We start from the raw sequence: 24,346 nt of genomic DNA, 5'->3' as shown, positions 1-24,346 counted from the left end.
GAGAAAAAAGCATTAAAAACCTAGTGATAATATGAGATAATATTTTTGTAATTTTGAACAAAGTTTTGGGTTTGGTTTCTCAGTTTTCTTTTAAAAATGTTGCTGTTTCATTGTAAAAGTCTCAGTCTGAAGAATAAAATATTCAGGGAAATGTTTTTGCTCTCCATGAAGAGGAACAGTAATGACATAATCAGTGATACTAAGATCATGAATTGATATTTTTATTTAACAGATTTTCACTGAGGAATGTGCTAAGTCATTGAACCACAAAAGCAGGGAAATTGAAGATGCTGTTCAAGAACTAGTATCTATATTTAAAAGTAATTATGAAATTAAAGATCCTAATGAAACCTCAGAAGAGCAAGTGTTACCAGGTAGATAATGTTGATTATTTAAATAAAAATGTCTCTCCCTAGTTATGTACATTCAGCTAGTATGTATAAAAATTGAATTGTTTTAGCTAGTTTTCTTCAGACTTCTCTGTCCCACTTACAGTTTCATCTGTGTCACAATTCTGCCTTCATTTACCACTGCTAAGCTAAACCACTAGCCTGTGAAATACAGAGGTAATTCTGTATTGTTGGAGTTTCTAGAGTTAAATGGTGTCCTGTTTAGATTGCTAAGGTATTTGCTCTAGAGGAGGAATATTATGGTTCCATTTCTCATAGTTGCTAACTACAACTTTCTTTCCCCCCATCCATAAGTGAAAAAATTGGTTCCTCTTTTCTCATTTGGTACTGTCCCTCTCTTTGTGCCTTCTCTGCTACAGTAGAATTGTATCTCAAATGCTAGTGTTTTACTGGCTGCTCAATTTAAATTAGTACCATCAGTTGACTATCGACTGTTAACACAGAAGGCTCACATCAATATGGCTGGTTCCCACTGCCCTGTGCTGTGTTACAAAGATTTTTAGGAGGTCCTGTACCACTGTAGGAGAAATGGTTTGTAGTTGGAGAAAAATATTCTGTTTTAAAAAAAATAAATCTTTTCAGGCTTAGTCAATAATGGAGCTACTTTTCTTATACAGGATTTTTGTCCTCGGTTCAATTTCCTCCAGGTATAGGGCATTAGTCAGGGTTGCTACTCCAGATAGTTCAATGCAACTAGAAATTGTGTATAGTGATTATTTTTTTTTTCTGTTTCCAGCTGATATATCCATGTCTGCCTACCTGTCTTTAGCAAACATATTTGTAGTGTATGGTGTCTGTTAGGCAGAGGCTTACAGGCTGGGCTCTTAACCAGGTTCCTGATGTGGAAAAATAAAAAATAAAAAAAAAATATGTGTGAAATATAATCAATTAGCTGATCCAGGTACTAAGAAAATAAAAAGCAATACTATTTTGCCTGTAAAGAGAGGAGCAGCCTGCTTTGAAACATGTTCAGATAACAAAAAATAATTTATTTACTTTTTAAATTTATAGTAAAAGAAAAGCGTATCGTGTTTGGAAATACTGAAGAAGACAGAAAAACAAGTAGTGCAGGTCTTCGTGGTGATGATGACTTTAAGAAGGTATTTTGTGATGAGAAGAAAATTTATTTTTTGTTCAGATGAATCAGATTACTATACAATATCTAGAGTTTTGGTAACTGGATATCTGTGTCACAGAAAAACATCACATAGAGAATATGAAATGTCATGTAAAAATTATGAACTATCTTCCATACAAAGTGAGTTTAGGAGGGATTTTAAACTTTCACATGTATATTCTATGTATTTCAACTTATCAGTTTAATGAAACAAATTCTCAGTATGTGAGTGGTAAGTGTAAAAGCTTAGGGAGACTACTGTGCCAAAGCTTTCCTTCTTGGATGGACAGAAGCATTGCTTCTATGCTCATTTTCCAAATTTGCCAAGACAGATCACCTTTGTACTTTTTTCTTGAATTAGAAGACAAAGACTCACAAATTTGCAAGCACAAATGCATCAATGTTAGTAGGTTGCATTCTTGTTATTTTGCACTAGTGATCAGTACATGTTGCACTATTTTTATTTTCCTCTTAATCTAGTGCAGTCAGATTTTACTGTATTTTTCTCTTTCTTGAAAAGGGTACATATGCACCAATATTCTTGGATAATTCATGGTGGGTTTTTTTTTGGTTTTGGGTTGTTTGGCTTTTTTTTGGTGTTTTGTTTGTTTGTTTGTTTTAATATGAAGAGTTTTTCTGAAGAAGTATGAGACTTCTGCCAGATCTCAGTGTTCCGTCTCTGAATAAAGCAAATTGGGTTACATTCTCTTTTTCATGCAGCTTTTATTTATTTACGTAAAGGTGTTTTTCCCTTCTTCCCTGGTGCTTCTCTTCTAGCTTACAGCGAACACTGCTTCAGACAAGAAGTAGTATGTTTGGCTTAAAACTTTTTGAGATAATCTTCAGATTCCAGTCTGAATACAATACTAAGTACTCTGTACATTTTATCTATTTCAGAAAAGTAAGGAGTTGGTTGCCTATTTCAGTCACCAGCTGCTGGGCAGCCTCCAGAAGGCCACCCAACTGTCTTTGGATAATCTTAAAAAAAGAATATTTGTTTCCAAGTAAGTTGCAAAGGAAAGAATCTTTCAATGATACTACAAGAACAAAGATATTTCTGTGCTTATATGAAAACATATACATACATTCACATGTGTAATGATACATGCACATGGATCATGAGTTTAAAGAGCTCCAGACCTCTTGCCCCTCTTAGCTCAAGCAAAACCTGGAGAGCATTCACTTTTTGTTGTAGTAGTGCTTTAGGCCCACAATTTTATTTTATGCTTTAATTCTATATGTTGTTAGTTATAGTCTATGCACTTTGTTGTATACAGAAAAACAAAGTTTATTTCTAGTATTGTTTCCCCTCTGCCTGTACCCTATTGTTTTTATTCCCATATATTTCCCTTGGGATTGCTTTCAAGATTCTGTTAGTACAATTTTCTGTCTCATACATTGACTAGAACTTAAATGAGCATTCTAGGTCATAGATGGCAATGTGTCCATACGTTAATCTCATTTCAGATTATTTCAGTAAGCACAGCTATGCACTCAGAGTTGTTTCCTGTGTGTTAAAGATCATCCATGCACTCTATGAATTTTACATGGTGATGGCAAGATGCATATGCTTGAACAGACATTCACTCAGAGACAGAATTGCTTCAGTATAATATATTGTATATTGAAACCCTTCTTAGAATTCAGTTAAGAGAATTTATTTTAAGCAGGTGAAGTTGATGGTGTTTTGCCATTAATGTGTGTTGAAGCTTGAGTTAGTTTTTTCTTTTTCTGAGGACATCTTTCCTACAAAAGGTATTGAAATCCTGATGTTACTGAAGTCAATAGGAATTTATTTGGGCGTGTCCATTTTTAGTTGTGTACAGTATCAAGTTGATCAATCCTCCCTTATTTGGTCACCATGTCATGTCATATTATTTAGAACCTGTACTTCACACATTTTTTTAGTTTTAGTTTTGAGTGGGTTCAAGTTATAAAATTATTTTGCTCTAGCTTGTCACCTTCAAAACTTATTTTCTGTTGAATACTTACCTAACATATAATGTGGCAACTTTTACTCTTAATAGGTTGTTGCATGAAATGGTCAGTGAAACCAAGTTACGCCCTACTCAAAGCACTGTCAGAGTTCCATCATTCTTAAATTGAGATATTGAATTCCAGAATCAGAAAATAATCTGAATAAAATATTCTGAAAGCAATGGCTGGAGCCAAGATGACCTTTGGCTGAATGACGGATCTCTGGCTAATACCTTTACCCTTTGAAAAAGAAGCTTCTGTAAGTTTTGTCAAGTAGTTCTTAGCTTAAGGTGAAAATTCTCCACAAGGGTTTGCACAGAGAAGGTAGCTCAAAATAATATTTCTAAGACAATTTGGTGGGGGCTTCATTGTGAGGTATTTATGACATGCTTCAAAATTATTTTCAGCAAAACTACATTCGGGGGAACAATGTCTTCTGTTGGTCCCAGAAAATCTGAAGAGGTTCTTTTTCTAAAAGCAGAAGTACACCTTGTTGTTCCCAATGTGGTAAGTTATGTGTCATATAGGTAAGGTAGTATAGTCTATCTTATACTTATCTCTGCGTTTACCCAAGCACAGGATGGTGGACATACTTCTACTGAACCAGCATCTGTTCCAAAGAATAGTCACTCAGGCCTTTCAGCGCACTGAGAGAACTTGATGAAATGTAGTCACAGTCCCTATTTCTGTCTTAATGATACTAGCAGAATTAGGCCTTTTATTGTTCTGGAGTGTTCTGTTTTGTTTTTTTAAAAACCATTTTTTCCTTTTGTGATTTAAATTCTTTGCTAAATAAAAATATTAAATGTTATCTCTGCTCAGTTTGGCTTCGGTCATCTCAATAGGATGTAAGAAGCCAGAAGGATGAACACTGAACAAAAATAAGTACATTGAAAACCAAGAAGTGAGCTATGGATTTCTGTGTGCAGAGAACAGACAGCTTGATTGCAAATAACTAATTTGCATTTGCTTTCCTTTTGCAGTGTAAGATAGCTGTGTCAGCAATATGTACGGTATTTTATTGTAGATGTGAGAAGGAAACTTAATATCTAATTGTCTTATGCATATAAAACTTCTGGTTTTTTAAAATTACGAAGAAAGAAAAGTTTGGTTCTGAGATGATATTTCTTTGACATTTAACTGGTTTTCATATTAGCGTTCTGTTGCACATTCACGTTGTGTAGGTGTACACGTGATATATAAGGTCTGTCAAACTGCAGAATTTTACCTTTTTGATATTTGTTTAAGCCTAAAGCCCCAGGCTCCACCCACTGCCAAAGGAAATGCAAATTTTGGGTCAATTGTGTGGGAGAATACATTACAAGCCTTGTTTCCTGCATTCTAGAATAATAAAGCATTAATAAATTCCAGAGCGAGATCCTCCTCTCTGTTGTTTTTAACCACTGGATCCTAAAGTCTGTGAGAGAGGACTGTTAGAGTCCATCTTTTTTTCAAATCCTCTGAAATTCTTGCCTGATCCAGGGCAGCAATGAAGTAATGCTGGGTAAAATACCCCTTTACTAGCGCTAATAGGGTTTCACGAGATCCTTGCTTTTATGCATGCAACTGCTCAATCTGCAAAATTGATTTGTAAAACAGAGTCACTTTTAAGCAGTTTATATTCCAGTTCTGACCACTCCTGTGGATGTTTTAATAGTGAATGCTTGCACATGAAAGCTATAGTAAGATATTCTAGGGACTATATTTGATGATTTGGCATATAATAAGAGTGATCTTTCTTTTGAGTTTAACAAGAAGTGCTATTTTTCTGTTCTTTCCTGGGTCACTCTCAGGTAGGTTCTTCCTCCTGTGCAGTATTTTGGAGAAACTCATGTGTGCCTTTACTCCACCTTATACTACATAGAATTAGTTTCAGACAAGGACAGGACAAAGTCAAAATTAGCATTATTGCTGTCAATACACTTAAAGTTTTGGGTTCAGGGCTTTATGGCTGTTGGTGTACTATGAAATAAACCAGGTTAGAGGCTGTTCTTTGACCTTAAATCAAGCTGACATGGCATGGCATGTATCCACTGCAGTAAATGCTTTTCTTCCTGAATCCAGGAGTTTGCATTCAAGCTGTGTCTTAGGAACAGCCCCTGTCATGTTTTGACAAACATGACAAACTGTGCCTTAATTTTTTTCTAGGATAGTGTGTTGGTGTCATCCCAAACTAATCTAAAGGAGCATACTAGCATGTACACAGTGTAGATGATGGCAGACCAAGGCCTCTGTTTTGACTCCATGCTGGTTGCTAGTTGTTATTGACTGAGATAAAGAATCCTTGTTTTCCTTCCAGTTCTTGTTATTATAAGTTCTCTTTCTCTTCTGGCTTGGATATTAGATTGTTCATAGAATTATGATAAAAAATCTTTGCCAGATATAAACATTGCCAAAGATCCTAGTTAGATACGAACTTTGATGCAGGTGGTTTTGTTTGCCTGAAATTACCCCTCATGTGAATATATGTATAGATAGGCACTTGGAAGGAGAAGTTATACAGGTGTAAATTGCCAAAATGAGATGCCCATCTGTATTTTTATGACCATCCCTCTAACAGTCCTCTTTCACAGACTTTAGGATCCAGTGGTTAAAAACAACAGAGAGGAGGATCTCGCTCTGGAATTTTTTAATGCTTTAAGATTCTAGAATGCAGGAAACAAGGCTTGTAATGTATTCTCCCACACAATTGACCCAAAAATATTATAAAAATGTTGTTTAAAATGTTGTATTAATTATAAAAATAGTTTTAGAAACACAAATCTATTTATTTAATTTATCCACAGCATAGCTGTACAGATAGTAGGTCAGTACAGCGTATTTTACTTCTTTAGAGGCAATTATGAACTAGACAAATGCTTAAAGCTACATTTTCCAGCTTCTCTTGTGGGGCAAATTCTGCATTTCACTATGAGTGGAGTAAAGCTGAGATCTTAGAAAATGGCAATCATTTGCATTTATTTCAATAATATTTAAACTGTTTTAAATAGGTAATTGTTCCCAGTTTAGATGAAATACAGCAAGCCATCAATTCCATGATTCAATTCATACTGGAAGTAAGTCGTGGAGTTGCTCAGTGGGGGCAGAGACATTTGCAAAAATCTCGTTTAAAATCAGAAGCAGGCACACAGCAAGCGTCTTCAGCAGGCTTTACATCACGAGGAAAAAAATCCCAAAAATGGGAAAGTAAGTGGGAAAGTACTTTTTAGTTTAATAAAAGTGCTATATATAAATATTTGTGAATAAGCTCACTTTACTTCAAAGAGGCCCGATGTGGATTATCTTGAATTAGTTGCATTTCTTTTTATTTACTTACTTGTATTTTTCAGAAAAAGCTTTTCAGGCTTACTTTTTCCTCTCCCTCTCCTCCTTTCTCTCCCCCTCCTCATCTCCTTCTCCTCCTTTCCCTCTCCTCCAGTTCCAGTCTCTTTCAGACAAGACCCAAAAGACTTTGATATTAGTAGTTTGTAAGACAAGTGCAGCTGCAAAACATGACAAACTTTATTTGTGCACTCATTAATATGCAGCTTGGCAAAGTTTAGCATATTTTTGAAGCTATTAAGTAGGATAAAAAGAAGTTTGTTCTTTGAAGCATGTTAGATTTCAAGAAACTTGCACTGTTTTAAGGGTTTATGTGATTAAAAAAACTTTATTTTTTTAAAATAAAAAATAACACAATGTTCATGATGCCTTGTTGTGTTCTAGCTGCAATTAAATTACAGTGGAAATAATGAAGTTCATTAATTAAGAAGACTATTTTCTTTTCATTTGAAAACATTCACTCTAGATTGAATTCACTCTGGCTATATAGAGCCTGGCCTGAACTAGCATGTGACATTTGAAGAAGAATATTCAGTCTTGCCAAACATCATTGCTGAACTTGGCATGCATAGGTTTAGAAGAGTAATGAGACTTTTAATGGTTCATTCATTTATATATAATTGTATTTTACAGAAAGTGTTGGAGATGTGCTTGCCAGAAAGCTAAGAAATTTTTACTCAGATGTTGCAGGACATGAAGGTGTTTCTCAGTTAGTTAGGCTCCTCTCTTCTTCCACAAATTCTGTAAGAGAATTAGCCAGTGAAGTTCTGCAGGAGTTTAAGAAATATGAAGTGCTGTGGACAGAAGACAGAGATGCCAAAGTTCAGGTGAGTTTAGTATTCCTCACCTTCATGACTTCCTTAATCTTAGTATGTTTCGGATATCAGTTTATCTATTTAATTTGATTGGAATTTTCCAACAATCTTGAGTTACTTGCAGCAAAACTGATAAACCTGAACACCTCATCACATGCATTTTACTACATTACCAAGGCTACAGAAAGCTAAAACCAGCCATAATGTTGGTATGCATTTTCAGTAATTCCTGGCTAACTGTTGCCACTTGTTTTACCAAAAATATGAAAAAAGACATTTGTTGATTGACATTTTAAACTACTCACAGGAATTTTTGGCTAGCTGTCCATCTTTGACTGAAATTAAAGAAGAAATACGTCACTATGCTATGCTTGAGCAAGAGTTGGAAGATTTAAAATCCATTATTCTTCTTGGTCCAATTGAATTGCATACAGGTATGACATTTTCTTACATTTGTATATGCAGTAAAATGATTAATATAAAAATAATATTATTTGGTTTATTCTCTGAAAGAATTACGATATTAATAGAAATTACTGACAAGACCTCCCTGGCTCATCAGCCAGGGCTCACTCAGACCATTCTAAGAAATCTGACTTGAAAAAACCCTCAATTCTCCTTGTCTTCTCCTCTTTGGAGTTCTGTCATGGCTGTGAAGTTATCATGGAGGCTTGCTAAAGAATTAATGAATGTATGTTGACAAGAATTTGATCATTCTTCACACTCATTTCTGGCACCAGGTGACAGTGATTGTAGAGAGTGTTGGAAGTATAAATCACCTTCCTTGATATTGGTGCAAGACTAACTCATACCTGCACTAGCTTCTGTTTCACTAATTAGTGTTTGTTTCTGTGGGAGATTTGGCTGCTTAACCATTCTCATGTTTAGTAACCACAGCTCATGGAATATCATGTGTTTTCCTGTCCACCACCTCTACTGTCTTTAAAGACAGAGAAACTGGCATCAAGGTGATGTTGGAATGTGTTACTTCACACAACATGTGTTCTCTCAGTTCTGTATGGCACTGTGTCTCAGTACCTGGCCTTTTGTGACCCTGACAACATGATGCTTGTTGATCATGTTACTCTGAAGAACAGGCAGATGTGGAAAAGTGTATTTTGTCCAGACAACTGCTTCTTGAACAAATAAGCCATTTGTGCTGTGACAAAGAAGCAAGGATATCAATGGCACTTTTTCCTTTCACCTCACAGATTATTATTTAGCTGATGTCTTCTCTGGACCAGTGTCACAGTTTTTTGTTTTGGTTTGTTTTGGGTTTTTTTCACTTTCTGTGGCAGATGTTTTCATGATTGCTATCTAGGGACAAGTAGTAAATATATCCCTTTCCAGATATCAGTGTGGCTACATTTCTAGTGAGCAATTCCTATCTTCTGAGATATTAGACAATTTGATTAGATGAGAAATAATCTCTGTACAATTTGTTTTCTATATCGGAGAAGAAAGAAGCTGCACACTTTGACTAGAGTTCTTTTCATTGTTTTGGTGGCATGTTATCTCTAGCTTTCTTTCAGTGAATAAGTAAACTTGTCAAACTGCTGACTTGCATATCCTCATCCAGTTCCTGGATGCAACTTCTTATTAATGAAACTACTCCAGAGCCGTTTAATTCATTCGGGAAAGCTCTTGCTGTCTATTATTCTGTGACCAAGAGTGATAAGCAGTCTAACCAAAAGAATATGGATTTTGTTGGTGATTACACTATTCCCTCATCTGCGAACACTGCACTAGACAGAGTCCTCTAGGTTGAAGAAAAAATATAGTACATGGTTTTATGATCTGGGGAAGCAGGTATTTTTCTTGAACTGAATTTACATTTGGGTATTATTAACATTTACATAATCTAGCTTCTGGACAGGGTACAGTATTTTTCTTGGATTATCCCTGGCCTTCAGGAATCACATTTTTAATGCTAATATCCACAGAAGCCATATCTGCTGTAAATTTTTTGTGTGTGTGAGCGGAAGGGTTTTATGTTGTTAGTATCTTTTGGTTTATTTCACCAGACTACACAATATAGCCTATAACAATCCACATTTATTCTGATTATAAGTTAGTGCCAATGACTGACTTTTCTGTCTCTTCAGTGTTATTTTGTCTTTATATATTAACTTCATATAATGTGATATGACACCTTACAGTTTTATTTGTGAAGTATTCCAAATCCCAATATTGAAATCATAGAATCGTAGAACTGTTTTGGTTGGAAGAGATGTTTAAGATCATCAAGTCCAACCATTAACCTAGCACTGTCAACAAATCCCAAAATACCATTTCCTCAGTGGGTATAAATAATTTAAATATCACTCATCTTTATACTTTTGGTTAATATAGATCAAAACTATTCTCTGAGAATCTGTATTAATAGGTAGACATTTTTCTTCTTCATTAATCTCCTCAATGTGTTCTATTAGGTAAGCTTACCAATAAGTTTTACAGATACAGTATACAAGAAGACAACAGAAATAGTTCAAGTATAGTTGAAATTGTCTGGAAACTTTTAAAATGGAGTAATTGAATTGTGTGTCTGCTTTTCTTATTGCTGTTAAAGATACATGATGATGCTGGATTTTTTTACAGAAAAAAAAATATATCTTGAACAATTTATTTTTTTTTAATCAGGACCACTGAAAAAAGCTTTAGGAATTGAAGCCAAAGCCTGGAAGATGCTACTCTGTCATTCTTTAAATGAGGAATATAAAAAGAAAATTACAGACATTGTGTCGTTCATAAATGAATATTTAAAGAAACTGTCTCGGCCTCTGCGTGACTTAGATGATATCAGATTTGCAATGGAAACTTTATCAATCATAAATGATAATAGTATAGAAATGGATATGACTCTGGGACCTATTGAAGTAAGATGACTTAATTTTTTTTCTTGATTGAAATTATATTATATAATGGGAGTAATAAAATAAACTGGGAACCCGAACAATGAGTTTACTGTCCTGAAGTGTCAGGGCTGATGGTGGGAAACAAAGTAATATTTTTGTTATTATTTTTATAATAAATTATGAAACACTCTTAGATACTTTGCTAGATACTGTATGAATGCAGAAGAGAAAAAAAATTTCTCAAATAAATTATAATATAATTATACTTACCCCTACATAAGTTTGCAGATTACATTGTAGGGAGTTTTGATCTGCTTGATGGTAGGAGGGCTCTGCGGAGGGACCTGGACAGGCTGGATCAATGGGCTGAGGTCAGTTGTATGAGGTTTACCAAGGCCAAGTACTAGGTCCTGCACTTGGGCCACTACAGCCCCATGGAATGCTACAGGCTTGGGGAGGAGTGGCTGGAAAGCTGCCCAGAGGAAAAGAACGTGGAGGTGTTTATTGATAGCCAGCAGTGCGCCCAGGTGGCCAAGGGCAACAGCATCCTGGCTTGTATCAGTGTGACAAGCAGGACTAGGGAAGTGATTGTCACCCTCTGCTTGGCACTGGTGAGGTCATACCTTGAATACCATGTTCAGTTCTGGGCCTCTCACTGCAAGAAAGACATTGAGGTGATGGAGTGAGTTCAAAGAAGAGGAGTGAAGCTGGTGAAATGTTTAGAGCACAAGTCTTAGAAGGAGAAGCTGGGGACAGCAGGGCTGTTTAGTCTGGAGAAAAAGAAGCTGAGGGGAGATCTTAGTGCTCTCTACAACTGCCTGTAAGGAGGCTGTGTCAAGGTGCAGGTTGTTCGTCATTCATCATCCTTATTTTAAAAAACAAATTGATTTTATTTTTCCTTAAATTACAAAAACAATTTTTCTTTGAAATTTTTCTAACAAATGGTATCTATGTTTCTGCAAGTGAATTTAAAATGTGTCATTCCTAAGGTCTTTTGTTTTTTTTTTTTTCATCTAGGAAGCCTATGGTATTTTAAATACATTTGGAGTTGAGGTAACAAAAGAGGAATCAGAAGGTGTTGATACAGTCAGATATTCTTTTAATAAATTACTGAGCACAGCTGTAAGTACATAAAACTGTTATTTGCTGTTTGTCTTCATGTGTTTTTTTCGGAGTATAACTGACAATGTGGGACCACATTCACTCCATTCTGACTTCTCACTCTTGGCCTCAGTTACACAGTAGTGACTGATTAGCATGTTCTTTTTCTATTTTTATTTTTATATAAAATTTTCAATATTTAAATATTATTGTCATTTTTTTATATTTGCCTAAGACCTGCAAAAAATGAGAAACTTATTATTTCTCTCTTTGCTTTTTTTGTTCTCCTTCATTTTCAGTTTGTGTCTTTTTGGTCTGATCAGGGAGATTACTACCCTTACATTACATGTTTTTAAGAAGTGCCCTTACTCTTGAGTGGTGATTGCATCTTTATTGCTTAGGACAGCCTTATATCCCTCAAAAGCTCAATGTTCATTGAATATCATCCTGAAGTGTAGAAGGTTAGATGGAAATATGTAGATATTTTGGTGGAACAGTTAAGTTATATCCTGCCCAACAGATCAATTAATTTGGAAAGATTTAAGAGTATATTTTACATTTCTTACACCAAAGAATAAGAAAGTTGTTCAAGAGCAGGCTGAGCTATCCCAAACAAAGAGGACCTTAACACTGGGTTTTGAGAGTTTGTTTCGAGAGACAGAATGAAGAAAGAGAACAGAATTTATTATTTTTTTTTATGTCCTTTTATTCCCTCACACCCTTTTAATAGAGCATGTTCACTTAAGAGTGGAGGAGAGATTTTGTTACGCTTTTTGGTTAGTTTTGGTTTTATTGCTTTACACTTTTTATCTCAAAAATCAAATATATAGCACTATAAAAGGGAAAAAAATCTATTTAGCTTCAAATAAATGATTTCTTTTCAAAATTGTAATACTTTTTATTTATAATTTGGATTTATATATAACTCAAATATCTGTTCCTGTTTTGTTTGTTTGTTTGTTTTGTTTGTTTTTAAATAAATTTCATTTTCATCTTTTGTATGGCAGACCAAAGTTCAAGATGAGTTGGTTGAAATTCAGCCCAATTTTAGGGGTCATTTGCTGGAATCAGTTGCAGTCTTTCGGGAGGATGTGTCAAAGTTTGAAACGTTATATGAAACGGTAAATTAATTTACTAGTTATCTGTGAGACTTGTAGTTTTCAGTATTTTTGATTTGCAGCAATTGGGTGGCAGATTTTTTTTCTACTAAGCTCCTGAGTATTTGATGCCATGGTGCTAAGCAGCCATCATTGTAGGTGAAATTTTTCAGTATGAAGAAAAAGCAGTGCACACAACCAGAAGGGGGGAAAAAAAAAAGAAAAAAAAAAAAGAATCCCTGATTGTACAACTTGCCATGATACCTTAATTTAGAAATTAGTTTAGAAATTGTAGCACATGTTGTGGCACCTTTGCTCACACATCAACATTAGAATAGATGATCTCAGGCCATGCACTAGCTACTTTATTTTCAGCAAAAGAACAAAATATGAAAAATTAAATTCTAGTCCTATTCCGTTTAATTAAGCTAAATAATTTTCAGTTTAACAAAAGTTATCTTTTCCTACATTAACCATCTGAAGTTTTGCATGACCAAGATTTGGTTGGATTTTGACTACCAATATAAAATGCATTTTGTGATGTCCTGTAAATATACAGTGGCCTTCAGTCACTTTGAGAATTATTATTCAATTTTTGTTTATGGCTTATTTGAAAGGAAGGACCTATGGTTCCAAGTATTCCACCTCAGGAAGCCAGTAAGAGGCTACAGGTCTTTCAGGTAAGAAAACAAACTGTTGAGTTTCCAATTAGTTAAAATTAGATTTGCTATTGTTTATCAAAACAAGTTTTGAAAATAACACATTTGCAATGTTTGGTAAATGCATCTTAGTGGATATTTTGTATAGTATTATGTTAACTATGCTTGAGTGTCTATCAGGCAATGTTTCCCTTAAAGGGTCATTAGGTAACTGTCCTTCAATTTGGTAATTTTTTGTTATGAACCTAAGTTCATGGGTACATAATCAGTTATTAATTTATTTTTAATCCTTCCTTTTTCTACAGGTTATAGTAACTTAAAGACTTTTTTCAACAGGACTTTTGTCAGTCTCTTGCATATCGTATAGACACTGTTAAAAGTATATTCAAAGTTTGTGAAAAGCACTAAGTAGATAATGGAAGGTGCTTAAGCCTCATGATGCATCTAACGTATACTAAAAATTGAGTGATTTTTATTGCATTTGCTGTATTTGAGTATTACATTACATGAACTGTTCAAAGTTTTAGATCAAAGAATATTTTCAGATATTTAAATATGCTTCTTATAGAGTTACTTTAAGACAAGTTTAGAATGTAGTGATTTATTATTAGACATTTTTAAATTAAAATGTACGTTATGAATGTATTTTCATTTTGTCTTTATGAATCCTAATTTTATCAGTCTAACTTTGATGACCTGTGGAGAAAGTTTGTCACATACTCATCTGGTGAACAGTTGTTTGGATTGCCTGTCACGGACTATGAAGTTTTGCATAAAGTCAGGTAACTGGATATACATATGTGTTAAGTGTTTATTAAGTACGGTAGAAAGGCTTGGGGTACACAAAATAGGGAAAGATTACAATATGGAAAGTTTTCATTGCCTTAAAAAAATAAAGTTGTAGAAGTCTAATGAATTTGCCAATTAAAATTAATTGTATTTATTTATTATGGTATTTATTGTATTGTATTGCGTTTATGGTATTAACCATATTTATTATGGTAATAAAACCATACCAGAATTTTTTACTACGTGTTAATATTGTATAAAGGAGCAGAATACAATGGCCTAGAAATAAGTACCTGTATTTATATATTAGTAGATGAGTAAATATAGTTTTATGTAGGTACAAAAAGTAAAAAAAGAAAAGGCAAGAAAAGGTCACTTTATCATCTTATATAAAAAATATAACTAGAGCCCTTATGGAAGTCTAAATTTTTTGAGCAGTTGTACAAGTGAGAGTCAGATTCTTAACATTCTCCACCAGTCATTTCAGTAGTTTGATGATGGTTCACACCAGATGAGGATCTAACCCTTTCTGGCTGTTTTTAGATCAGAGGTTTAGTTCAGATGCAGAGACCTTCCAAATTAAATTGACTAGTTGTCCCCACTTGCCATGCTCTGCTTGGCATTGCAAAGTCAGCTCATGGTACATTATCTAGGTTCCTCTTGGTTTAATGGAATATAAATGGAATAGAACTAGCCCAACGCAAAACTTCCCCCAGATATGTGTAGTGTAGATACAACATCTCTAGCACCAACTGTCTGCTCTTTTTTTGTGGATTTTATTAATGAAGGGTTCTTTTTTACGTTAAGAAAAATAATCTAATTACTGTACCTCATTTTTTTGTAGTAGTATCACATAGACCATGTATTTGACTAGTGTGAGTTATTCAAACAGCTGATTGAAATTATTTGTTTAATTTATCTTTTTTTCCCCCAGGAAGGAGTTAGGCTTGCTTCAGAAATTGTATGGGTTATATGATACTGTAATAAGCAATGTCAATGGTTATTATGATATACTTTGGACCGAAGTAGATATTGAAAAAATTAACAATGAACTTCTGGAATTTCAAAACAGGTATGTTCATAATATGAATTAAAGTTGACATTTAATACATTAAGATTTAGGTTACTTCAGTAAAGCTATTTGGTATATTTAAACACAAAACTTCTGTGAATAAGATTTGTACCTATATTATAAGATATGTACGTATATTATTTTGGGAAGAAATAAAATACTGAAAATGAGAACAAGGATCATTTTACAGCAGAAAATCTGCATAATTCATTGCAGTCTCAACATCTACTGCTACCTAATAAAGTCTTGTTATAAACTTGGCAAGCTTAATCCTAAAAGAAGCCCAGCTTTCTTGGCAATTGGTTTGCATCCCCAGTCCTCCTACTAGAACAATATTCCAGAATCTTTAATTATTAATTTCCAAAATGAAGGCATGACTAACTGATGATGTACATTTGTAGTTATGCCAGTATTTCACATTTCAGAGTATATCTATACTGCAGTTACAGAGTACTGCAGACCTATTAAAACAGCTTTTAATCAATCTTAGATATCTTGAAATCTAATTTCTGAAATACAGAGCTCCACAGGTGGTAATATAATTTAGCACTCTAAAATTGACATTAATTTAAGGTAATTCAAGTAGAAATGTATAGAAAGGCAACCACTTTTCTAACTACAGTAAAAAACCTTCAGTATAAATAGTATGTTCTTAGGCTGCTTAATATTCATACCACCAATTTCCCATAATTTCCTTCCATTCTTCTCTTTGTCAATATTATCTTACCTCTTGTTACTACTTTGGCAGTTTTTCATGGCTCAGCATACTGATCAGTTCAGGTAATGGAAAAAATAGTAGCATTACCTTCCTAAACTAGGAGAAGAGAATCTGTACTACATAATGAAGAAGTTATTACTTGATTGTTGTGGGTTTGTGGTTTGTTGTTGTTGTTATTGGCTTCTAATCTAGGCTGTCATGGTAGTCTAGTAAATATATGTTTTCCTGAAGGTTAACTATATATCAAACACCTTTGACAGTCAGAGTTGAAGATTGGGTCTTAGTTTTGCATTATTTATGAAATTTTAAGTGGGAAGCATTAACCAGCAAATAATAAGCTTTCAAGGAAATATGTGCCAAAGAGTATTTTTCTTTCCCAAGTTTGAGGTGCCATATGCTGATAAGAGTTGTAAGGATTAAGGGTCTTTCAGAGGAGCAAGATACTGACAGACACCTAAGTGGCAGTATCTTGTCTTTGTGTAAATTGGTATCTACTGGTTCACAAGACTCAATAATGGTAACAGGGCTCCCAGCCTTGGAATCTGTAGGATGTAATTCAAAATCTCCCTCTTTGCTGTATTTGATTCCCGTGTCCCAAAATGCTAACCAAACATTAAGTCTTTACTAATGAATGAAAATAATAACTAAAACCAGAGAAATTAACAAAATACTCAGATGTTTTGCCTGGTTTTCTATGAAAAAGGTCTTAAAATATTTTAAAATCTGTTGGCTGGTTTTGACTTTCAGCAAAGCAGATTTTTTAAAAGATTTTTTTAAGTGCCTATGAGTTTTATAAAAGTAAACAAGTAGTCCAAAAGCAGACACAACATACTTTTCTCCCTCAGGAGGCAGGTATTAAACATTCAGTTCAGCAGCAACCAGTGGGCTAATCAATATGAACATACTGGCAATCACACAGCACCAACACAGCTCTAAACCAGACACAAAATACTGTATTGTACCTGGTTACAGAAAACATGAAATTACATCAGTGGGAGGTAGAGAGATAAGGGACAAAAGATGCAAAATCAAGGGAAGTATGACCCAGGCTTTATTACTTTTGCTGCTAAGAATAAGCTTTATCATTTACTTTGGGACATTCCTGAGGTGGGTCAACTGCTTAATTCCTTAGTGTGTAGACTCTGTCAAACTGCAGTCAAAGAGGTAAATATTGATTTAACTGTGTCACAGTTTAATGCAGGGCTGGCAGTTAAACAAATGACAATAATTCCCCTTCCCCTCCCACCCAGATAAAGAAAGGAGAAAGGGAATAAGGAGAGAGATTTCTGGATTGAAAATTAAGCTTAGACAGCTTTAATGAAATACTAGTGCTAAAATAAAGTAAATACAAATATATACAAATATATGCAGGAATATGCAAAACCTCTACCACCTCCCCCACCCCCAGCAACTCTCACAGCACTCCTCTGAGCCAGGGCAGTCCTGAAAAGGTCCTGGACCACTTCCAGAGATAGCAGCAGAGCAAACAGGAGCTGAGGGTAAAGATACAAGGGGTCAAGAACATACAGGCCTAGGGATCAAAGGAGATGGATAGACGGAGACTGTCTTATGCGCTGGACCTGGACAAAAGAGAGATTTATTTTCGTGATCCCTGAATTTATACTGAGTATGACACTTATGGGGATTGAATACTCTGTTTGGCCATTCTGCTCCTCCCTACTGGAGGTAGATGTGATTCTTCTGCTCCTTTGGTGTCCGAAGCAGCAGATCCAACAAGTGGAGAAAAGTGGCCTTGGTCTCTCAGCAGTATCTATAAGGATTTGGGCATTATCAATCCACTAGCTGGCAAATTTGCTGCTACTTTCAGCAAGTGTGCTGCTTAAAAGACAGTTCACTGAAGAAAAAAAAAATCAGTAAAAAGAAAATTGGTTTCATCCTGGCTCAGACCAGGACAAACTGTTATTCTGGGGTTTTCTACATTAAAATTTTAATTTTAATTTAGTTTTACTTTTTAAGAAAATTTTAATTTTCTTAGTGGACCACTGATCAAAAGTAGAGGAGAAGATGGCCACATCTTTCTAATTTTCATGTCTGTCTCCAAAGTGGTATATTAATATGCGTCATTACAATTATTGTAAATTGAAATAAGTGTTACATTTGTACAAAGATTACATACGTGAGACAACGAATTGTGCTTTCTTATTTGTTTGCCAATATTGTGTTTATGATGATAAGCAAAAGATAATCTATGTTTTAATGCAAAATGCAATAATTCTCTTTATTTGCAAAGAAATTGAGAGCGGTTAACTTTGTTAGGTATTATAATTTGTTAGTAGGGCATTTGCCTTAGTTTTTCCTAAAAAGGAGGACTAATCGGCTGAATTGGAAATTTACATAGAATATGTTGACCTCTATACGAGCTGTTTTGTATGTCCTTGTCTGTTTTTAAAGTATTTAAAATATTCCTAGTTTGACAAAAGAAGCACTTCCTGCTGCATCAATTTAACTTGACTGCAGGTGCCGTAGACTACCTAAAGGACTCCAACATTGGCAAGCATTTATAGATCTCAAGACAAAAATTGATGATTTTAGTCAGTCTTGTGGTTTGTTGGAAATGATGGCCAACAAAGCAATGAAGCAAAGACACTGGAATCGTATTGCTGAAACAACTGGACATCCATTTGATGTAGAGTCTGAAACCTTTTGTCTGCGAAACATCATGGAAGCACCAATTCTTAAATACAGAGATGATATTGAGGTGGGTACATACAATTTTCCCCCTTGTTTGTTTTATATTGTCAGCAAAATTAATATGATTACTTATAAAATTATAACCTTTAAAAAGATATTTTTTATTTCATTGAAGTCCTTGACTCTCAATCAGACTGCACTAGTTTAAAATACTTTATATTTTATTTAGAAATTCTTATCCATATGAACAAAGACAGCTGGAATCTTTGGACACTTATTTCTAAATAATCTTTGCACATTCTTCCTGGCCCTATTCTCTAGGGATTTTTTCCCTGTTTAAAAAGAGCTAAGAAAAAAATAAAACCAGAACTTATCATGATCATCTAATTTTTTAACTCTGTGGTTCCTTTAAAGATTTGTATATAAATCAGAAATCTTAGAGGAAGACTACATGCTTATTAAAATGTAACATGAATACTTTTCTAGATCTTTATGGCTTCTTTTGAACCATACAACTTCAAAAGATCCCCCAAACAACCTGAAAAAAACTCTCAACCAAGTTTGCATTTTTTATAGGATAAATATGTTGGCTAAAGCCATTGTTCTATTTGTACTTGATTTATATGGAAGCATTCCAAGGTGATCTGGAATTTTTAAAAATTATATTCTGATTTTAATAGGACTTAGTGACCTTTCAAACCTAAATACTCTTAGATTCTGTGAATCTGTACATTGAAATGTGATAACATTGAATTCATCTGCTGATGAGTCTACATCACTACCCTGAACATTATAGAAATGATGATTCAGAAATTGTTATACAGAAATAAAATCTGAAGCCACAGAAATGGTATATCCTTGCATTTCCAAGCATACATTTTCCAGTTAAGTGTACATGTAATTTGAGTGAATAAAATCAGTAGTGTAACCTCTGCATTTGTGTGACATTTCTGTACTGTTTTATCAAATTTAATATATTGTTTTTAAATATTCTATTATTAGATGAGAAAATATTTAATTTCTGAAGAATTGAAGATTCTAAAAAATGTCTCATTCTTTGCAGGATATATGCATATCTGCTACAAAGGAAAAGGATATAGAAGCCAAACTGGCTCAAGTAGCTGAGACTTGGGAAAGCCAAGTTCTCAGCTTTTCAGCATTCAAAGGGAGAGGAGAGTTACTGTTGAAGGGAACTGAATCATCGGAAATTATAATGTTGATGGAGGACAGTTTAATGATTCTTGGCTCTTTACTGTCAAATAGGTAATTTTAAATTGATGGTATATATTATTTTCAGAAACACACTGAGATAGCAACTGAACTATTATAAGGCTAAATCAGCAGTAAATTTGGATGGAATATTATTTTTTTAATGGAAAAGAATGTTGCAATGTCTGATGAAGAACTTAAGTGGAAGACTTGTAGCAAACTCTTGTCTCAATATATTTGAATGTAATAAAGCTGGCAGAAACTTCCTATGAGATTCTTCTTACTCTAAATGAAACAAGTGTTGTTTGGGTTGGTTGTGTTTTTTTCACCATTGTAAATATTTGTTATCATGGCTTTATTTAGAATTAAATAATTTCTGCTTCTTGTGCATGATTTTTTTTTTTTTTAGATACAACGCACCATTTAAAAAGGACATTCAGAGCTGGGTTTCTAAACTAAGCAGCTCTTCAGAAATAATTGAAGAATGGCTGGTCGTGCAGAACCTCTGGGTTTATCTTGAAGCTGTTTTTGTAGGGGGAGATATTGCGAAACAGTTACCCCAGGTAAACTTTACAATGTTTGCATCTTACGGGATATGAAAAGCTCTCTGTGTGGTGATTTCCAACAGATTATGCTGTGAAAATACTTATGGTTTTGCTATATAGGAAGCAAAGCGATTTCAGAATATTGACAAAACATGGATAAAAGTCATGCAACGAGCTCATGAAAACTCAAATGTAATTCAGTGCTGTGTTGGAGATGAGACTATGGAGCAACTTCTCCCTCATTTGCATGAACAGTTGGAAGTATGTCAGAAATCACTTACAGGGTACGAATTGTTTGATTTTTAATGGTTTACTATGTTGTAAATAGTTTATATGAAATATTTATAGTATTTCAGTCTTACTTTCATTCTTATATAGAAGAAATCAAAAGAGCTGAAGTATTCTAATAAAAATTCTAATTAAAATCTTGTTTAATTTTAAAGATACTTAGAGAAGAAAAGACTTCTGTTTCCTAGATTCTTTTTTGTTTCTGATCCTGTCCTTCTTGAAATTCTTGGACAAGCAAGTGATTCTCATACAATTCAGGTACAACCTTAGTGATTTTTTTCTGTTTATTAAAAAAAAAAAAAAAAAGCATTTCATAAATTAATACGTAACTATTTTCTTCTTACAAACTTTGCTTGAGAGCAGTTTTTATTTTTTGCTCTTTAGTCTTTAACAAAATGTAATTTTAAAAAATCTCCAGAGTTCAGAACATTAGAATATTGTCTTATCAAGTGATTTGCTGATGGTTCCTTTTACAACTAAACAGACAGAAGGGCAAAATTTATCCAGCTAGTCTGGATTGTTACTGAACATTTATAGTCCAACTAGTCTGGATTGCTAACAAAGGTTGATTGAGATAAAATAGTTGATCTTGCATGATAACTAATCTCTATTTTGCTAGATTACCTATGGAATCTGTGAAAAAACTGTAAATGGAGATAAAATCCTACACAACCATTTCTGTAATTTTTACCTACATATGGTGATTTTGAAATTCCTCTCTAGTTTCAGATGTAACTTTGCAGGATAACGTTACTTAAGATTTCTTTGTGTTTCCTAATGCTATGTGTTTACATTGAATGACTTCTGAATTATCTTTGCAGCCACATCTGCTTTCAATAGCTGACAATATAAATGAAGTAGACTTTCACCCAAAGGATTATGATCGCATGCTGGCAGTCATATCAAGAGAAGGAGAAAAAATTCCAGTAATTTTCTGATTTATTCTTTTTCGCCCAGAACTGTTATCAATAGATAACACATTCTGTTATTGAATAAATAAGTATATATTAAATTGAATGATTGCTGATTAGAAATGAAAATTTAGAGGATCAGTGTAACAAAACTGTATTTCTTAATTACATAAATTTCTAGGGTATTTGTTGAAGTTTAATCTGTAGTTGTCTTGAATAGAAATTTAGTAACTAACATTCTTGAACAGAAGTTATGTAACTATGTTCTATTTTGTCCCATTTTATTAATATTTCAGTTGGACACTCCAGTGATTGCAAAAGGCCCAGTAGAACTTTGGTTGCAGGATTTATTGCGTGTGCAGCAGATTTCTTTGCATGGCATTATTAGGACAGCATATTACCAAATCAGTGAACCAGGATACGATCTGCTGAGTTTTCTTTATCAATTCCCAGCTCAGGTGAGATTACATGATGTGGATTTGTGTTTCAGTCTGGGTTGTGCATGGGGAGAGGTGGGATTTAAAGAGCTTAAGGGATTGTCTATGTGAGGAGGTTTTAGTAGAGAAAACAAGGGTATGGATCTACTTAGTAGAAAGCAATTCTTAAATTCAATTTTGGTACCCTATATATAGCATAATACTTCTCTTCTAATTTACTTTTTAAATGCTTTTCTCTTTTCTTGGAGAATATAAAGTAGAGCTTATATTTTCTGTAATGGATGTTGAACCTGTTTCAGATGCAAATAAAATTTCATGTGTAGATTCATATTTCTCTCATAATTTAAGATTGCAAGAGATATGATTGTGGTTATTTATCTCCTAATTTACAAGACTTACCTCATAGTTCATGTATTTGTCACTATGATAACTGAGTCATAGTAGAAGCCTGTCTTGAAGGATTTGCCTAGAGACTTCTCCATCTTACTGATAATTCATAAATTTCACTAACCAGTAGTAATTTTTTTTCCCCATCTTTTACAGTTTCTGATTCTGTAATTTGCTAATCAGTGCTGGGTGAAACTTTTTAATAGAAATTCTGCAAATATTAAAACTGGCCATAAATTGCTAATAAAAAAAAAAAATCAGTGTATTTCAATATTTAAGAGAATTATTCTAAAGCTGTATTTATGACATAATCATATATTATCTCAGCAGTATTTGCCTTTAAAAGTCTACTGCTTTTCTTTAAACAGATAAGTGCCTGTGTGGGTTTCCTGTCAGACATGTAGAAGTGGCTTTATTACCATCTGCAAAGATCTTTCGCATGTCTTGCTCATCCAAATGTTATGTACAAATAATTATTTATGTTAGAAGGAGGGGGAGGGAGAAGATGAAAATGTTATTTGGCCAAGAAATTTAAAGTACAGATAAAGAAAAGCAATGTTATAATACAGAGAAGAAACTTAGCAAAATAGCAAAATACTGACAATTTCTTCAAACTGTATTTTTTCTGTCTTGGAAAATTCTGTTATGGGTAGCATGAAAAACTCATATCCAAAGATTTTTTTTTCCCCTCTAATTTTCTCTCTAATTGGTCTTTTTAAAATAAATTTGGTTTAGTCTCTACTGATGACAACCTAAAATTCTAAATTGGTGAGATATTTCTGGCTACGCAGTCTCTGTAACCATGAACTCGCTACAGGTGTAGGGAGATAGAAAAGTAGAAAGAGAAGGTGAATCAAATTTTTAGGTCTTGGTGCTTTGTCAGTGTAGAAATGTGAGGGGAAAAGTGTTGATGCAGTTCTTATTTAACCTGTTTTGTTATGGGTGTACCAGGCGTTGTAAATCAAAATCAGTCTGAAACTCTACTTTACATGCAACACCCTGTAGCTCTCTAGATTTATTTGTAAGTAAAATGGTGTGGAGTTCAATGTGCTTTAGGCTGTACCTCTAATAATGACATTGTTAATTGGAAATGGGAAATTTTCAGAAGGTTTTCTCCCCTCAATTTGAGACATGTTAATGTTTGTGAAATCTGTAGTACACTAAAGCATTGTAAGTGAAACTGAGAATCATCCTTAATTTCTGTGTATCTCAGTATGTGACAAATTTTGATAAAAGTATTAAAATGTTTTCTCAGGAGATTCCAGTACCACCGCAGAGCCAATTAATGCTGGTGAGACAGTGTTATGCTGCATGTAGTTATAATCTGGGACTCTTCACCATAATTTATTGTTCCTATTACACCTAAGGCTTCTATAAAAAGGCTAGTGTTCAACAAGTGATTCTTTTGTTCTTTTTTGACATACGAAATTTGTAGGTTGGATTACTTGGAATCCAAATGTTGTGGACAAAGGATTCAGAAATAGCTCTACAGAGTGCTAGAGAGGATAGAAAAATCATGCCAGTAACCAATGCAAGATTTCTGGAGATTCTGAATATGTTGATTAGCCAGACCACGCATGATCTCTCAGAGTATGACAGAGTGAAATTCGAAACACTTATTACCATTCATGTGCATCAGCGTGATATTTTTGATGATTTGGTAAAGTATAGATTTTTATTTTTGACAAATGCATTTTATGTAATATTTTTTCTTACATGTGTTAGCTGCACTTGCACGTGTATATGTATATGTATGTGCTTGTAAGAGAGATGTTCATAAACTAACTGGAGTAAAACATTCTACACTTTTGCTTAAACTAGAATAAAATCCATCAGTTTAGTCATATAAATATTTGCTCCAAATTTTTACACATTTCTTATAATATTTCCATTTTCCACTTTTTCCTACAAAATTGATCTGATGGGCAAAAACTATTTAAAAGTTGAGTCTGCCAAGTGTGTTGTAACTTTATCATCATAGATAAA

At 33.9% G+C, this 24,346-nt stretch overlaps 1 protein-coding gene across 1 annotated transcript in view; it reads left to right on the top strand.

Annotated features, from left to right (window-relative positions):
- The window catches only part of DNAH8 (dynein axonemal heavy chain 8), a 132,861-nt gene that overhangs the window by 31,000 nt on the left and 77,515 nt on the right, over positions 1-24,346 (top strand). The window contains exons 22-42 of the mRNA XM_051615043.1: positions 233-374; positions 1,422-1,510; positions 2,425-2,531; positions 3,912-4,011; positions 6,495-6,702; positions 7,459-7,652; positions 7,948-8,074; positions 10,281-10,516; positions 11,513-11,617; positions 12,604-12,717; positions 13,311-13,373; positions 14,034-14,134; positions 15,076-15,213; positions 18,410-18,650; positions 19,647-19,846; positions 20,202-20,355; positions 20,458-20,621; positions 20,781-20,883; positions 21,447-21,551; positions 21,833-21,994; positions 23,796-24,020. Of these exons, the coding sequence (XP_051471003.1) occupies positions 233-374; positions 1,422-1,510; positions 2,425-2,531; positions 3,912-4,011; positions 6,495-6,702; positions 7,459-7,652; positions 7,948-8,074; positions 10,281-10,516; positions 11,513-11,617; positions 12,604-12,717; positions 13,311-13,373; positions 14,034-14,134; positions 15,076-15,213; positions 18,410-18,650; positions 19,647-19,846; positions 20,202-20,355; positions 20,458-20,621; positions 20,781-20,883; positions 21,447-21,551; positions 21,833-21,994; positions 23,796-24,020 (3,078 nt within the window). The remainder of the gene's footprint in view (positions 1-232; positions 375-1,421; positions 1,511-2,424; positions 2,532-3,911; positions 4,012-6,494; positions 6,703-7,458; positions 7,653-7,947; positions 8,075-10,280; positions 10,517-11,512; positions 11,618-12,603; positions 12,718-13,310; positions 13,374-14,033; positions 14,135-15,075; positions 15,214-18,409; positions 18,651-19,646; positions 19,847-20,201; positions 20,356-20,457; positions 20,622-20,780; positions 20,884-21,446; positions 21,552-21,832; positions 21,995-23,795; positions 24,021-24,346) is intronic.

The sequence above is a fragment of the Apus apus genome, chromosome 3, assembly GCF_020740795.1.
Source record: "Apus apus isolate bApuApu2 chromosome 3, bApuApu2.pri.cur, whole genome shotgun sequence".
In the NCBI taxonomy this organism is placed as follows: domain Eukaryota; kingdom Metazoa; phylum Chordata; class Aves; order Apodiformes; family Apodidae; genus Apus; species Apus apus.
The sequence above is the reverse complement of the archived record's forward strand: the minus strand, read 5'-3'. Positions and strand labels throughout refer to the sequence as shown.